At 43.2% G+C, this 17,190-nt stretch overlaps 2 protein-coding genes across 3 annotated transcripts in view; one reads left to right on the top strand and one right to left on the bottom strand.

The window, feature by feature from the left end:
- The window catches only part of kntc1 (kinetochore associated 1), a 154,493-nt gene extending 148,400 nt beyond the window's left edge, over positions 1 to 6,093 (bottom strand). For both annotated transcript variants that reach the window (XM_068055050.1, XM_068055051.1), the window contains exons 1-3: positions 5,971 to 6,093; positions 1,671 to 1,814; positions 811 to 931 (exon numbers count right to left, since the gene is read on the bottom strand). In XM_068055050.1, coding sequence (XP_067911151.1) covers positions 811 to 931; positions 1,671 to 1,802 — 253 coding nt within the window. In that variant the 5' untranslated portion in view covers positions 1,803 to 1,814; positions 5,971 to 6,093. The remainder of the gene's footprint in view (positions 1 to 810; positions 932 to 1,670; positions 1,815 to 5,970) is intronic.
- A 2,180-nt stretch (positions 6,094 to 8,273) lies between these two features.
- The window catches only part of rsrc2 (arginine/serine-rich coiled-coil 2), a 59,348-nt gene continuing 50,431 nt past the window's right edge, over positions 8,274 to 17,190 (top strand). The window contains exon 1 of the mRNA XM_068055049.1: positions 8,274 to 8,409. Coding sequence (XP_067911150.1) covers positions 8,404 to 8,409 — 6 coding nt within the window. The 5' untranslated portion in view covers positions 8,274 to 8,403. The remainder of the gene's footprint in view (positions 8,410 to 17,190) is intronic.

Here is a 17,190-nt window from a genome sequence, read left to right as displayed (position 1 = left end):
ACTGAGTCTGTGCTGACCAACAACCACCCAGTTATACTAATCCTACATTAATCCCATATTTTGTACCACATCCCCACCATTCTCCTACCTACACTAAGGGCAATTTACAATGGCCAATTTACCTATCAACCTACAAGTTTTTGGCTGTGGGAAGAAACCAGAGCACCTGGTGGAAACCCACGCAGTCACAGGGAGAACTTGCAAACCCTGTACAGGCAGAACCCAGAACTGAACTCAGGTCACTAGAGCAGTGAGGCTGCAGTGCTACCCACTGCACCACCCCAATCTGTACATCTCAGATGTAAGTTAGCTTTAAAGCCTAGGTGCAGAACTCCAGACAGAAAAACAGTGCAGAGCCGATCTACAACAGACAAAATTGGCCTGATATGAAAGCTGATATCAATCCACACTCTGATTCACTGATTGAGAGGAAAACCACAGATCTCAAGATTCATCCAGATGAAGCACAGAGTCAACTTCTGCATCAAGTGACAATGACTACATTTCAAAAGTAATTAATTGTAGGTGAGGTGCTTTGGGATCTTCTGATACTCTGGGGGGTGCAATAAGGTTCAATATAAATGCAAGTTTTTTCTTTTCTTATTTTTGCACCAACATGACTAGGCTGTATCAACTGGCTTTATTTCTGAGGAACCCTGCTAAACCCAGGAAACTATCACTGTATGTTTAGTGTACTATCTTAAACTGGTCCTCAGATACTGCTGATGGTGGTAGATCGGAGGTCTGCTTTCCTAACTCCATGTACAACATTCTGGGGCAAAAAAAAACAAACTGGTCAACAGTACTCACCAAACTGGAGCTGCAACAGCACAGATTGACAAATATGATCCAAAAGCATTACTGATTGGTCCACAACAACCACACAGCCATCAGAGCTGCAAAAGGCATGAAGCTTGGGACTGACTGTTACCTAAATGACAAAAAAAAATTCTATACAATGGCTTTTAAGGTTATCACAGTTAAAATCTTTTTTAAAAATACAAATACTTGAAACTGCAGTATTACATTTAATACAGAAATTTTCTTCTCCCGTATCTCAGGATAGTTAAGGCCTTGAAACCACTTGACAGTAACAGCAAATGACAAAGTCGTTGGTCCACAATTTAAAAAAAACTCTTTGGACTGGCAGCAAATATAGAATTTTAAAATGTACCCACTGGATTTTATAAACACAGGCATTTGTTGGAAGTGAAATTATAAAAGCCTCCCGAGTGTGACTGCAGTGGAATCCATCTGCACCAATATTGAAAAGTATTCAGTGGATTACCTCCCACCTTGTTACAAATACTGGTCCTCCTTTAAACTGAATTATTCAACAGATTTCTGTTTATAAGATTATTCAATTTCCAGACATCAATAAAACACCTAGAGTTTGTCAGTGTGAATTGAAAATTTGCAGCCAAAAGGTCACTGACCATTCAACCACTGATATCAGGCATACATCCTCCAGGAATTTACCAAATCACTGGTAAAAGGGAGCACAAAGATGATATTACCGTAATAGAAGTGATGTTCTGTTTTAGTAAAGAATTCCTTTTAATTATTCAGAACACAAAAAGTACTTGCTAAGTATTTGAAACATCCCAGAGCACCGCAGCTTTTCTCCTGCACCACACCACCCATCCCCCCCAATACAAGTAAAATCTTACCGTTGTTGAAGAGGATATTTTAACTACAGTATCTACTTGATAAAGAGCTGCACCACTCTCTTTTCTGGTCTCAATGCTTAGCCGACCAGTGCAGGTATCATCATTTGTCAGAAGTTCAATTTCATTCCACATCTTGAACGATTGCTACAATCAAAAATACACAAGAGCCAATTAGTATTCGACATGCTTTGTTTGAACATTAGACCAAGATACACAACTGATTTTTACTGGCTATCTTCAATTTAATTTCACAAACAGAAATGGTTAAAACTTGATATGAGTTGGTTTTGGTAACAGTAAAAATCGTATCCTTCCTTTATTATATCCAGCAACAACTTGCATTTTATAGTGCATTTGATGTAGAAAATGTCTCAAGGTGCTTCACAGAGACAAAATCAGACAAAAATTAACATGGAGCAAAGAAAGAGCTCCTAAGAGGGGTGGCCAAAAGCTTAATCAACAGTTAGGTTTCAAGCAGTGTACCAAAGGAGGAGAAAAGGGTAGAGGCATGAACATATTTTATACAAGATAGAACACAGGCAAGACAGTTTTGGATGAGATGAAATTTGTGGATCACAGAATGGGAGGCTGGCTAGGAGAGCATTGGAATAGCTGTAAGTCCACACGAGACAAGGGCAAGGTTGAGGATTTCAACAGCAAGGACGGTCTGGTCAACCAAGTCAAAGGCAGTTGAGAGGTCAAGGAGGGATAATGCATCACAGTCAGTCTCAGAGGATGTCATTTGTGACTTTAATTAGGACTGCTTCAATGTTGTGGTAGGGATAGAAACTTGATTCGAGAGATTCAAACACAGGAGTTGCAGGTAAAGTGGGAACAGATTGTGACCTGGAAAGAGAGTTTGAAGACAGTGTGACAGTTTGCAAAGACAGATAAATTGAGGGGTTTTTTTGAGGAGGGGTGATGACAGTAGCTTTGAAAGACAAGGACAGTACAAAAGGAGCCACTTACAACGTCAATGAGCATGAGAGTCAGAAAGGAAAATATTGGGTGGCCAGCTGCTAACAAAAAATGGGATTATGGGTGCTTGAGATGGGTCTCATGGACAAGATGAACTTAGAGGGCACAAGGGGAGAAACCAAAGAAAGAGACTAAGGAGGGAGGAGCCTGAGCTTAGTGGGCGAGGCCCCAGCAAAGGAGATAAGACAATTCAACAGATCGTCTCAACCTTAGTAATGAAGTCATCTATGAATTCCTCGCACTTGTACCAAATGTAGGTGTGGAGTGAACAGACAGGGGTTTAAGAAGACAGTTGGTAGTGAAGAAGCTAGGGTTACTTTTGCTGTCCAGGATGATCCTGCAGTAGTGGGTGATTTGGATGGAGACTGAGACCCAATAGCACTGAGTGTGGTTCAGCCAGATCTGGCGATGGATTGCTAAACCAATTCTGTGCCAGATATGGTCAGTCAGTCTGCATCCCCAATTTATGATCTTTCCAGGACTTTCATTGCTTGACTTCATACATTACTTTAGATGCTAAAGCGTTAATTATATGGTTCCCAGTGCAAGGTATAATCAACCCAAATAACACTAATGCACAGTTAAGAGGAATCCCCCATCTTTTGGCAACAGGCAACACAGTGGCGCAGTGGTTAGTACTGCAGCCTCACAGCTCCAGCGACCCGGGTTCAGTTCTGGGTACTGCCTGTGCGGAGTTTGCAAGTTCTCCCCGTGACTGTGTGGGTTTCTGCCGGGTGCTCCGGTTTCCTCCCACAGCCAAAGACTTGCAGGTTGATAGGTAAAGTGGCAATTGTAAATTGCCCCTAGTATAGGTAGGTGGTAGGAGAATTGTGGGGATGTGGTAGGGAATATGGGATTAATGTAGGATTAGTATAAATGTGTGGTTGATGGTTGGCACAGACTTGGTGGGCCAAAGGGCCTGTTTCAGTGCTGTATCTCTCTATGACTCTAATGGTAAGTTCAGTAAAATGAACAACACTCAGGCTTCAGCTGACAAGTATCAAGTACATTTGTGTCACACCAAGTGCCAGGCAATGACCATCTCCAATAAAAGAGAGTTTAACCACCTCCCCTTGAAATTCAATGGCATTACATCATCAAATCCCTCACCATCAACATCCTGGGAGGGTCATCAAAAATTTAATTGGACAAGCCATCGTTCCAGCAACTACAAGGCACTAGTCAGGCATGTGATAGAATACTCTCCACTTGCCTGGATGAGTATAGCTCCAACGACACTCAAGAAGCTCAACACCACCCCGAGCAAAGGAGCCTGCTTGATTGTCACCCCATCGACCACCTTAAATATTCTGCTCTTTTTGATATATATTAATGGCCTGGATGAAACAGCACCATTTACATAATGTATTTCACAACTTCAGGGTGTCCCAAACTGGCTTACACGCAATGAAGTACTTTTGATGTGTGCTTGCTGTTCTAACGTTAGGGGGCATAATTTGAAAGTTTGCACATGATGTAAAACCTGGCAATGTAGTAAAAAGAATAGTAGCAGCCTTCAAGAGGACAGAGAGACTGGTGAAATGGGCAGACATATGTCAGATGCACTACAGCAGCTTGCCAAGGTTTCCTCGACGGCACCTTCCAAACCCATTACCTCGATTATCTAGAAGAACAAAGGCAGCAGGCACATGGAAACACCACCCCCTTCAAGTTCTCCTACACTACCCTGACTTGGAAATATACCGCTCCTTCACTATCACTGGAACTCTCTCCCTAACAACACTGTGGGTGTGTCTACACTACACGAACTGCAGGGGTTCAAGAAGGCAGCTCACCACCACCTTCTCAGGGCCAAGTAGGGATGGGCAACAAATACTGGCGTTGCCAGCAACACGCATATCACAGGAAGGAAAAAGAAAAATGAAATTTAATGTGTGATTTTGGAAGGAATTATGAGAAGGAATGTAAACAACCCCTGCTGGGTAATTATTTGAAAGCAGGTGCCTTCCATGAACTGACATTTCCCAGTTCTTCACTTTTAATTAAATTTTACATGGAGCAAAATAAATGATTGGTATGCACACATAGGATTAAAGTGGAAACTGAAATATGAAATTCTTAGATAGATTAATGCAAAATTTATCTTAATGGAGAAATTTGACATTCCACCAATATAAAACTAGTTTTTCAGGACCAGGGAGCATTATGAACTTAAAATGTGCCTTTAAAAACACAATTATACTCCATTCAAGGATTGCTAGAGAGAGACTAATAGCATAAAAAGACACGTTCACATCAGTCCAGTGATTCTGAAGTGACTGCAGTTTGGAGGGACTTTAACAACACATGTTGGGGGAGGTGATGGCGTAGTGATAGTGTCACTGGACTAGTAACCAAAACCGCACACGAAGGCTCTGGGGACATGGGTTCAAATCCCACCAAAGCAGATGATGAAATCTGAATTCAATTAATAAAAAAATCTAATGGATTATGAAATAGACCATGAAACCATTGTCAATTGTTGTAAAAACCCATCTAGTTTACGAATGTCCTTTAGAAAAGGAAATCTGCTAATCCTCGTCTGGCCTGCATGTGACTCCAAACTCACAGCATTGTGGTTAACTCTTAAATGCCCCCTGAAATGGCCAGTCAGTTCATGAGCAATAAATGCTGGCCAGCCAGCAATGCCCAAATCCCATGAACGAATAAAAAAGCAAAAATGTTGGCAGCTTTAGAAGAGTAATGACGACAAACGCTAACAGATTTCTCTGTTATTACCACTGCAAAATCAAGTTCATCATAGTTTGGATGATGTCCCCAAGGAGCAGCATGTAGATAGAGCTAAGGATAGATCCTTTAGAGAATGGTGTGAGAGCAGAGATCGTTGCAAGTGATTCGCTGGCGACGACTGGTTAAATAGGAATAAAACAAAGTGAAAGCAGTTTCAGCTGGAGAACGGAGGAGAGGCGTTGCAGGAGGATGGTATATCATATGATTACACACAAAAATTAAATGTCGAATAAAAGGCTCAAGTCAGTTCATCATCCTCAGTAATAAACATGATATTTGTCCACCAGAGTTTGCACCAAAACAATCCAGATCGCCAAGACGAAATGCAGTATGATCCACCTCAGCTTCAAATGTGTTATTTACAAATTAACTACAATATAAAAACTAAGGCGGAAGGTCTGCTCTGATCTTTAACGCTGGGAGAAAACGTCGCTCTTTGACCGTACTTAGGATGTCACAACATCTTCTCCCCAAAATGTCCAGTAACTATCAGAAAGGCCCAATGTCCCGAATCCACCGCAAATCGAGAAGAACTCGCATTGTCAAATACAGCAGCTAAAATGATCCCTACCGTCAACAAATGAGGCCGACGCCAGATTTTTTTAAATGAGCTAAGGTATCATTCAAAACGATCTGTTGTATAGAAAACAACCAGTTGCTCTCCTCACAAACTGATTTTTTCCAAATTGGCGGGATAGGGATAAACTCCCAGTATGCTTCGCGCTGACGGAAGTGGGGCAAAATGCTCCGCCCATCACCGCGCGTGGGAGGGACACGTGACCGCCCCCACACACACACACACACACACACACACACAGATGGACTACCGTGGGGACAATTCGTCGCACAGCCCCATTTACATAGGTTAAGCCGACAGAGTCTGTAGGAGAAGTAGAGCAGAATCTAGCTTGCAGAGGACGCACAGTATATATAACCCACAGATAGAACATTTTTTTTTTGGCAAAATTTGTTAGCAGAATTTCTGACATCATTGGAGAGGTATTGTACCAGCAAGCATGTGAATTTTGTAAAATTAGGGTCCAAACTGCCATTATTTTTGGTTGTTGTTCTTTTCCCCCCTTTTGCTAAACAAAACCTGCAGCGCAGTACAACAGGACAATTTAAGCGGCAGGAAAGCAAAAAATCCAAAACTACAGTTCTCTTTTAAACTGGCTCTGGCCTTTAAATTGCCTGTCAGACACCTGTAAAGTAACGAAGAGGTCTCAAATTTGTTATAAGCAGCACTTTTAATTATAAATTCGATCGTAATTTTAGGAAAAGGACGCATTTTTCACATGATAAATTATGTGGCTAAAACTGCAGCAGAAAGAACTGAAACTTTTTAAAATCAAAATTGTAACATAGTAATTTGTATCTTATTGCTTTCTCAGTAGGAGTCTTATGATTTCACTGTTGCCAAAAGTGTGCCAAAAATAACTGACATTGTTCACTAACCTTTGGACTGAACTCTGCACTGCTTCTATAATTATTTGTGAATGTACTGAGATTGGGAATTTTTATTTTGTAAACTCTAAAATGTTCCTTATAATGATTATTTTACCTTTTAGTCTTTCAGATTTTGAAAACTGCAGAGAAAGAGGCCTTAGTGGTAACTTATAAAGCTATTTGACTGCAGGATATGCACTATTGTTTGGAGTTACATTGTCTCTACTTTTCAGTGCAACTGCTGTGGGACACATGGGACATCTCCCCTTTGTAAAATTGCTGAGGAACTTAAACACTTCCACACTAGGTGCTTCTTTATATACACAAACACAGGTGTGACTGTCAGACAGTGGCTTAACCATTTATTTACTACCTCTTCGTGAACATTACCCTTATAATTCAATTATGATTACACAGCTCAGAGATGTCACTCAGCAATCTATAGGGAGGGACCCCAATCTGACAGGCCACTGCAGATGTGACAAATAGGGTTTGTCAGAATTTTTATCATTGCAAATGCAAAGGAGTATTATTTTAAGTAAGTACTCTCCACTAGACATTCCTATCATTTTAGTAGAATGGGCCTACAATCATTGTTATTCCACCACAGAAGCCCTTATACGTGGCCTTTGTCACCTCCAGATCCATTAGCTGGCCTTCGTACTCCAAAAACTCCAACTTGACCAAAACTCTTAAGAGGCATTAAGTTTTGTTCACCCATCAAGGCTCGTCCTCACTAACCGTCTCCCAGTGTAATAAATTAAAAATCCTTTTAATTTGTAAGTTTCTTCATGACCTTGCCCCATCCTATCTTTGCAGTTTCCGCGACTCCGGACTGCTATGCAGCCCTCCTCCCCACCATCCGTGGCACAACCTTCAACCCAACGGTCTGGAACTCTCTCCCTAAACATGTCCAAACTTCCCCAAAACCCGTCCGTCCATTCAAGCATGTGTCCCTTTTTGCCATCTGCCGAACTGTGACATTTCTATGAGTGTAAGGCTGAATATATAAATACAATAAAAACAAGAAATGCTGGAACCACTCAGCAGGTCTGGCAGCATCTGTGGAAAGAGAAGCAGACTTAACGTTTCGGGTCAGTGACCCTTCTTCGGAACTGACCCGAAACGTTAACTCTGCTTCTCTTTCCACAGATGCTGCCAGACCTGCTGAGTGGTTCCAGCATTTCTTGTTTTGATTTCAGATTTCCAGCATCCGCAGTATTTTGCTTTTATTATATAAATACAATTTGTTGTTGTATGTTCAGTGCAGCTGCAGGAGACTCTCCAAAAGCTTTGGGAGTGTTAGTTATTATCAAACAGTCTGATAATCCATACATCACCTGAAGTGGTGTTTGTGAATGCAGATGCATGAGAGTCACTCGGAATGAGCTGTTTTGACAGCAGGCCAATGGAGGCGGGTCAGTGCGCGCGCACAATGCAGCCGCGCGGGGAGGGCTGACGTTAGTCGTTGAGAATTTTATCGGCTGGCAGGTGACGGCTGTTCACCGTATCGGCGGCGCACGGGTGGTTAATTTTCCTCACGAAAACGCTTCGGAATATGGCGGTGAGTAGTATCAAATAAATAACTTTTTTTTTTTAGTTTTGTTTTATTAATTCGGGTGCAGAGATTTTCCCAAAGCCCGCAGCTGAAGGTGGAGGAGCGATGCTGCTCAATAGAAAATGGCGGCAGGCGCCATCTTGGAAATATTGTTTTCTGGAACATTCGTCTTTTTTTAAAAAACTACATCAACATGAAACACATCCCTCGTTAGATTTGGAGTAATAGTTGCACATTCCCGTCTTTATTAGAGACACTGATTTTGCCTTGCTTCACTTCGTTCGATTATATGCAGTGGCTGCTGCGTTGAGCAGCTTTGTGAGTGGCCGCATTGGCAAATTGTGTTTTGATGAACGCAGCCCGCAGAACCTCTGACTCGCCACTGTCTCTCAAAAATCCTGTACGTGTTTTATGTATAATACATATGAACACACAGTGTTGATGGACATATTTAGCATCAAAAGAATAATTCGGTTTTGTTCGAGCTGAAAGCTTCTGGGCCTAAACCAGCGCTTCAGTCTCCTGCTCAATACGGTTGTTGCGCTTGTTGAAGAAGCACCTGGAACACCAGGCTCATGAGTTTGGATGCGATTTACAAACTTAGTGCCATGCAGATGAAATCCGAACTAAATCCACAGTCAGTCTAGTTTTGATATCAGTGTAATTGATTATGTATATCTGAAATTAACAATTTTCTGGTAGGATTAAATGTCTGTTTAGTGTCCTTACGTCACATTTTCCTGAAACACTTTTTCAGAAAAAGATGGTTTCAAGTATGCAGAGATGCCAACCCACCATCTCATAAATGGAGCCAAACTTTTTTTTTTCGACAAACATGAAATTTGGTCTGAAAAATCATAATTTTTTTCAAAATAAATCAATGTAGATTGGTACAAAAACAAGAAATGCTGGAATCACTCAGCATGTCTGGCAGCATCTGTGGAAAGAGAAGCAAAGTTAACGTTTCGGGTTGGTGACCCTCCTTCGGAACCAATCAGAAACGTTAACTTTGCTTCTCTTTCCACAGATGCTGCCAGACCTGCTGAGTGATTTCAGCATTTCTTGTTTTTGTTTCAGATTTCCAGCATCCGCAGTATTTTACTTTTATATTAATGTAGATTGGTAGTTGGTTTATAAATCTCAGTGGCTTATTTAGCCTCTAACAAGTCAGAACTCTTTATAAAATTATTTTACTGCATCTGAAAATGCTTTACAAAAAGCTTTCTCAAAAATACAACCTGTTAGCCATATATGATAGGCTGCATTTGCTGACAACGTAACCACTAGGTGGTGCTACAATGGCACATGCGCAAATGCAGCCTGTGCCGCTAAAACGTCTGCGACTTCAGGCAGCTGCCAGAACTAAAGATGGCGCTGCTCAAATAATCACACGGAGGCAACACATGACAGCACACAACGGCCAGAGGGAGAGAGCGAGCAGGCCGGGGTGGGAAGGAGCGAGCGAGCGGGCCGGGGAGTGAGTGAGCAAGCGGTGGGGGGGGCGGGTAGAGGGAGTAAATGAGCGGGTGGGGGTTGAGTGAGCGGGGGTGAGCGGGCAGGCGGGGGTAGGAGTGCAGGCAGAAGGGAGTGAACGAGTGAGGGTGATCGGGCGGGCGGGAGAGGGGCGGAGGAAGAGGTCTTTGGCTGCACTCTCCCCACTTCCCCACCGCCGGTCTCCACCTGCGTTATGCAATGATGTCATCTGCGCATGCGCCAACCAGTCCTGGCAATGTGGAACGCAGCACATGTGCAGAGTTGGAGCCAATCTGTGCCTGTGCGCATTTGACGCAGTCTGATGACGTCAGCAGCTGGCTGCGTTGTCAATAATCACTTTGTATATGATAACCCCACCTGGGGGGGGTGGGGAAGAGGTCTAATGCCACATTCTCTCTTCAAAGGCCAATGAACCTGTAGCAAAAGCCACTGGATACAGAACTCTGGCCTCAACTGTTGAGTGCTGGGCAGGCAGATGGTTCATCACCATTAGGGCTACATTATACTACTGGAGCCATAGAAACGAAAGAGGGAGTGGGGGCGGCAGTGGCCATGTTGGGTGTGACCTCGAGGCCCGTTTCTAGAAAGTTGCAGACATTTCAATCTGATAACATGGTGTATATGAAGGCCAGGATATTAATATATTCTTGCGTTGGATTGAAGCCCTTGGCAGTGGTAACTAGGGGTATGGTAATTAGATTTTCCTAAATCAGTTAATATTTTCCCAAACTATATTAAATAAGCCACAATAACATAGTTTGTTATAATACAACGATCATGGCAAATGTTCTATGTTTTCTGAGCTGCTTTACAAGCTAGCTGTTTCCACATTTACACCTGAATAACTGGCAGATCACAAAGTTTTGAATGACCATTACAAGTAGTTTTTTAATTGTTTGGCTGACAAGTTTAAAAATTACAGCCCCAAATTACGTAATTACACTTTCATCGTTGGCCACCAGCAGACTGATATCTGGACCAGGAAGGTGGCAGTGGTGGTCAAGTTGGAACTGGGGGGGGGGGGGCAAATTCCTAACACTGTCACAGGGCTGCCCACCCAAACCCCCTCTTTCTCCCCCCCCCCCCCCACCCAAGCCAGAGCCCAGGGGGGCGAGGGGGCTGTCATGCATTGCTCACCCTGGGACCCAAGCTGGCTGAGGCAGCTTCAGGTTCCGGGCTCGGTGAATCAGTGTGTTTCGGCAGGCAGGCCCTACTTCCAAATTCCTTTACAGTCAGCTCTCTGGAGTGAGAACAGAAAGTACTGGAAATACTCAGCATGTCTGGCAGCATCTGTGCAGTAAGAAACAGAGTGAACATTTCAGGTTTGAAACCCTTCATCGGAACTGGCAAAAGTTAGAAATGGAACAGTCTTTGAGCAAGTGAGAGGGGGGAAGTAGAACAAGAAGGAAGGATTTTGATAGGACTGAGGGGGGAGAGGTTAAATGACAGGTGTCATAGAACAGAATGCAAATGGAGTGCTAAATATTTGTAATGAAAGGCAAAGTCTTGAGTCCAGATGAGTGCTAATGGCAGAATAATGAACAAATCTGTATGAAAGCAAAAATATGAAAAATAAGTTTAAGGCTAGCAGATGGTTATAAATAAATAAATAAAATTTTAAAAGAATATATTAAAAAAATTAAATAAAAATAATAAACAAACAATAATAGGGTTCATGGACTAAAATTATTGAACTTAGTATTTTGAATCCAGAAGGCTGTAGAGTGCCTAATCAAAAAATGAGGTGCTGTTGCTTGAGCTTGCGTTGATGTTCACTGGAACACTGCAGCAGGCCAAGGACGGAAATGTGGAGAATTAAAACGGCAAGCAACCAGAAGCTCGGGATCATGCTTGCGGACCGAGCAGAGGTGTTCCGCAAAGCAGTGACCCAGTCTGCGTTTGGTCTCCCCAATGTAGAGGAGACCGCACTATGAGCAGCGAATACAGTATACTAAATTGAAAGTAGTGCAAGTAAATCGCTGCTTTACCTGGAAGGAGTGTTTGGGGCCTCGGATGGTGAGCGAGAGGAAGTAAAAGGGCAGGTATTACACCTCCACGATTGCATGGGAAGGTGCCGTGGGAAAGGGAAGACGTCAGGGATGATGGGAGGAGTGGAGCAGGGTGTCGTGGAGGGAACGATCCCTTTGGAATGCTGACATGGGAGGGGAAGGGAAGATGTGTTTGGTGGTGGCATCAGGCTGGAGGTGGCAGAAATGGCGGAGGATGATCCTTTGAATGTGCAGGCTGGTGGGGTGGAAAGTGAGGACAAGGGGAACTCTGTCGCAGTTCCGGGATGGAGGGGAAGGAGTGTGGACAGAAGTGTGGGAAATGGGTCGGACACAGTCGAGGGCCCTGCCAACCACAGTGGGGGGGAATCCTCGATTGATATCAGAGGTGTTATTGCGGAAAATTGCATCATCGAAACAGATGCATCGTAGAAACTGAGAGAATGGAATGGAATCCTTACAGGAGGCTGGGTATGCGGAAGTGTAGTGAAGGTAGCCGTGGAAGTCGGTGGGCTTATAATAAATACTGGTAGACAGCCTATCCCCAAAGATGGAGACAGAGAAGTCGAGGAAGGGAAGTGTCTGAGATGGACCATGTGAAAATGAGAGAAGGGTGGAAATGGGAAGCAAAGTTGATGAAGTTTTCCAGTTTGGGGTGAGAGCAGGAAGCAGCACCGATGCAATTGTCAATGTACCGGAAAAAGAGTTGGTGAAAGGGGCCTGAGTAGGACTGGAACAAGGAATGTTTGATAGAAATGTCCCACAAAAAGACAGGCCTAGCTAGGACCCATGGGGGTAGCCATAGCAGCACCTTTTATTTGGAGGAAGTGGATGGAGTTGAAGGAGTTGTCTCCTCCACATTGGGGAGAGCTCTCTGAAGTCTAGATTCATGCACAGGCAAGGCCAATCAACTTTGCATGCGCAGAAGGACTGTTAAGTCTTGAGTTTTCAGAGCCCTCTTGCGAGATTGTGAGTGAGGCTGAATTTAACTGAGAAATTGTATCTCTCATGATCAATTTGTGAGAGTTGACATGTCTTGAGTATATAATTTGTGTATATATAGTTACATGATTGTTAATGGACAGTAGACAGTTTCAGAATTTTTCCAAAAATGTTAAAGCAGAAAGATGTATCTATTTGTTGGTTCCCTTTCCTATTCCAGAATGAGTTGGGTAATATGTATTCAATGAGGCCATTTTGTATTAAAATTAAACCTTATGACTTTTTAAAGATGTACATTCTATTTTAATATTTCTCTCAAGTTCCTACATCTATTTTTATAATGGAAACTATCTACGTAAACCAGTCACATTAATTAGAACCTTTTGTCAGTAGTATTGCTGTAGTGCCTCTGCTGATTGAAAGTCATTAAGTCATGACAAGTTTATATAGAAATTCTATTTTAAAAGTGTAAAATGGATATTTGCACATAAGATTTTTAATATGGGTATATGTACCTTATTCAAGTTATTCAAATTATTTAGAGGTACAATCTCAATTTTTTTGTTTAGCAATTCGAGGAGAAGGTAGACTTGAGGCTTCTCTCACCACTGGGGAAGAGGAGAGGGGAATTGGGTATGTCGGGCAAAATCTAGGATTTTCTGACGTGATGGAAGATGAAGTGTTGTAAATTTTAACTTGCATCATTGTTAGTGATTTTTTTTAGAAATGTACTCTTGTTTTGTACATAACCTTGTTTGGAGCTTTGGAAGAAATTGAAGACTCCACTATCCAGTGCTTATAAGAACTAAGAAATAAGAGCAGGAGTAGACCATTCGGCCCCTTAAGCCTGCCCCACCGTTCAAGAAGATCATGGCTGATCTGCCCAAGACCTCAACTCCTCTTTCATGCCAGCTCCTCATAGCCCTCAACTCCCCGAAATTTCAAAAATCTATCTACTTCCTCTTTAAATATTTTCAGTGATTTAGCCTCCACAACTCTCTGGGGTAGAAAATTCCAGACATTAACTACCCTCCAAGAGCAGAAATTCCTTCACATCTCAGTTTTAAATTAGCGTCCCCTTATTCTGTAACTATGTCTCCTAATTCAAGATTCCCCTGCTAGTGAAAACACATTTCGACATCTACCCTGTCAAGCCCACTCAGAATCTTGTACGTTTCAATAAGATCACCCCTCATTCTTCTAAACACCGATGAATAAAGGCTTATACCTGTTTAGCCATTCTTGTTAAGTCAACCCTTTCATCCCAGGAATCAGCCTAGTGAATCTCTTTTGAAATGCCTCCAATGCTATTATATCCTTTCTTAAATACGGGGACGGCCTCACCAACACCCTGTACAGTTGTAACAAGACTTCCCTATTATTAAACTCCAGCCCCCGAGCAATAAAGCCCAAAATTCCATTTGCCTTCTTACTTACTTGCTGCTTACTTGCATGCTAACTTTTTGTGTTTCGTGCACAAGAACACTAAGATCCCTCTGTGCTGCACTTTTTTGAAGTCTCTCTCCATTTAAATAATAGTCTGCCTTTTGATTCTTCCTACCAAAATGTGTGACCTCACTCTTCCCTACATTAAACTCCATCTGCCAAGTTTTTGCCCACTCACTCAACCCATCTATATCCCCTTGCAGATTCCTTATGTCCTCATCACAAACATGCCCGCCCACCAATTTTTGTATCGTCAGCAAATTTGGATATATTACACTCTGCCCCCTCCTCCAAGTCATTAATATAGATAGTAAATAATTGAGGCCCTGGGACTGATCCTTGTGGCACTCCACAAGTTACGTCTTTCCAACCTGAAGAAGACCCATTAATTCCGACTCTCTGTCTTCTGTGAGTTAACCAATCCTCAATCCATGCTAATACATTACCCCCAATACCGTGAGCTCCTATCTTGTGCAATAATCTTTTATGTGGCATCTTATCGAATGCCTTCTGGAAATCCAAATACATTACATCTACAGGTTCCCCTTTATCAACTCTGTTTGTTATATCCCCAAAGAACTCTAGTAAATTTGTCAAACATGGTTTCCCTTTCACAAAACCATGTTGACTCTGTTTGATTGTATTCTTCTTTCTTTCTTTTGGGCCTCCTTATCTCGAGAGACAATGGATACGCGCCTGGAGGTGGTCAGTGGAGTGACCTCTCCATGGCGCATGCCTGGGCAAATTTATGGAGGTTGAGAGTTGCCCAGTCGTCAAAACCCCCCTCTCGGCCTTTCTGGTGGGGTCCAAAGGAGTGCAGGACACGACGTTTGGCACCAGTATGGCTGCAGGAACTGCCGGAAACATGCCAAAGGTGACACATGACCGCCTACGGGGTTCCGCTCCGGATTTTCTGTTAGGGTTTACTCCCTTAGCCTTGGTCGTATTAAGCTTTTCTAAATGTCCTGCTATTTCTTCCTTAATAATAGACTCTAGCATTTTCCCAATGACCGATGTTAGGCTGACTGGCCTATAGTTTCCTGCTTTTTGTCTCCCTCCCTTCTTGAACAGGGGCGTCACATTCGCGGTTTTTCAATCCGCTGGGACCCTCCTGGAATCCAGTGAGTTCTGGAATATTTCGACCAATGCCTCTACTGTCTATGCAGCCACTTCCTTTGGATGTAGGCCATCAGGTCCTGGCGACTTGTCTGCCTTTAGTCCCATTATGTTTGTATTCACACCCAGCAACTGTCAAATTTTAGGGGGGAAAACCTTTGAAGGCTTCATTTTTTTTAAAATTGCTGCCCACATGACTTACCAACCAGCAGGGTGAAATTTCGCCCAAAGTCAACTCAAAAGTTGATTCTTAAAGGGACCATTTTTACCTCCTTGATTTTTATAATGAACTGATGTTGGAGATTTCATGCCCCAAGTGAATTGGGATATGATATAGAGTGAATTAAAAGAATCTCAAACTTGATTATCAGATATAAGCGAACATCCTGGACGCTGTAGTCTTTTGAGAATCCACTTAAATCCCAGTTGAAGATAAATGTACCTGTACCCCCAACTATCTGTTCCTTCAATCTAAGAATATGAATGTTTAAGGTATGCTTCCTGTCACTGTTCTTTTCCACTGTGTACTATTTCAGATTTCTCACCTTTGCCATCTATCCACTCACTGTTAATTTGTCTGTCACTGCCTGCATTCTTTGTCCCTATTTGTCATGCTGCCTACTATATTCAACATTGTACATTAGCTTGCCCCTTCATCTCTCCCATTAGTTTCCTTCATGTTATTCTAGAACGAATAGACTTACATCTTCTTCTTTGGCCTCCTTATCTCGAGAGACAATGGGTAAGCGCCTGGAGGTGGTCAGTGGTGTGTGGAGCAGTGCCTGGAGTGGCTATAAAGGCCAATTCTAGAGTGACAGGCTCTTCCACAGATGCTGCAGAAAAATTTGTTTGTCGGGGCTGTTACACAGTTGGTTCTCCCCTTGCGCCTCTGTCTTTTTTCCTGCCGACTGCTAAGTTTCTTCGACTCGCCACACTTTAGCCCCGCCTTTATGGCTGCCCGCCAGCTCTGGCGAACGCTGGCAACTGACTCCCACGACTTGTGATCAATGTCACAGGACTTCATGTCGCGTTTGCAGACGTCTTTAAAGCGGAGACATGGACGGATGGTGGGTCTGATACCAGTGGCGAGCTCGCTGTACAATGTGTCTTTGGGGATCCTGCCATCTTCCATGCGGCTCACGTGGCCAAGCCATCTCAAGCGCCGCTGACTCAGTAGTGTGTATAAGCTGGGGATGTTGGCCGCCTCGAGGACTTCTGTGTTGGAGATACGGTCCTGCCACCTGATGCCAAGTATTCTCCGGAGGCAACGAAGATGGAATGAATTGAGACGTCGCTCTTGGCTGGCATACGTTGTCCAGGCCTCGCTGCCATAGAGCAAGGTACTGAGGACACAGGCTTGATACACTCGGACTTTTGTGTTCCGTGTCAGTGCGCCATTTTCCCACACTCTCTTGGTCAGTTTGGACATAGCAGTGGAAGCCTATCCCATGCACTTGTTGATTTCTGCATCTAGAGACAGGTTACTGGTGATAGTTGAGCCTAAGTAGGTGAACTCTTGAACCACTTCCAGAGCGTGGTCGCCAATATTGATGGATGGAGCATTTCTGACATCCTGCCCCATGATGTTCGTTTTCTTGAGGCTGATGGTTAGGCCAAATTCATTGCAGGCAGCCGCAAACCTGTCGATGAGACTCTGCAGGCACTCTTCAGTGTGAGATGTTAAAGCAGCATCGTCAGCAAAGAGGAGTTCCCTGATGAGGACTTTCCGTACTTTGGACTTCGCTCTTAGACGGGCAAGGTTGAACAACCTGCCCCTGATCTT

Source organism: Heterodontus francisci, chromosome 23 (genome assembly GCF_036365525.1).
Source record: "Heterodontus francisci isolate sHetFra1 chromosome 23, sHetFra1.hap1, whole genome shotgun sequence".
In the NCBI taxonomy this organism is placed as follows: domain Eukaryota; kingdom Metazoa; phylum Chordata; class Chondrichthyes; order Heterodontiformes; family Heterodontidae; genus Heterodontus; species Heterodontus francisci.
The sequence above is the reverse complement of the archived record's forward strand: the minus strand, read 5'-3'. Positions and strand labels throughout refer to the sequence as shown.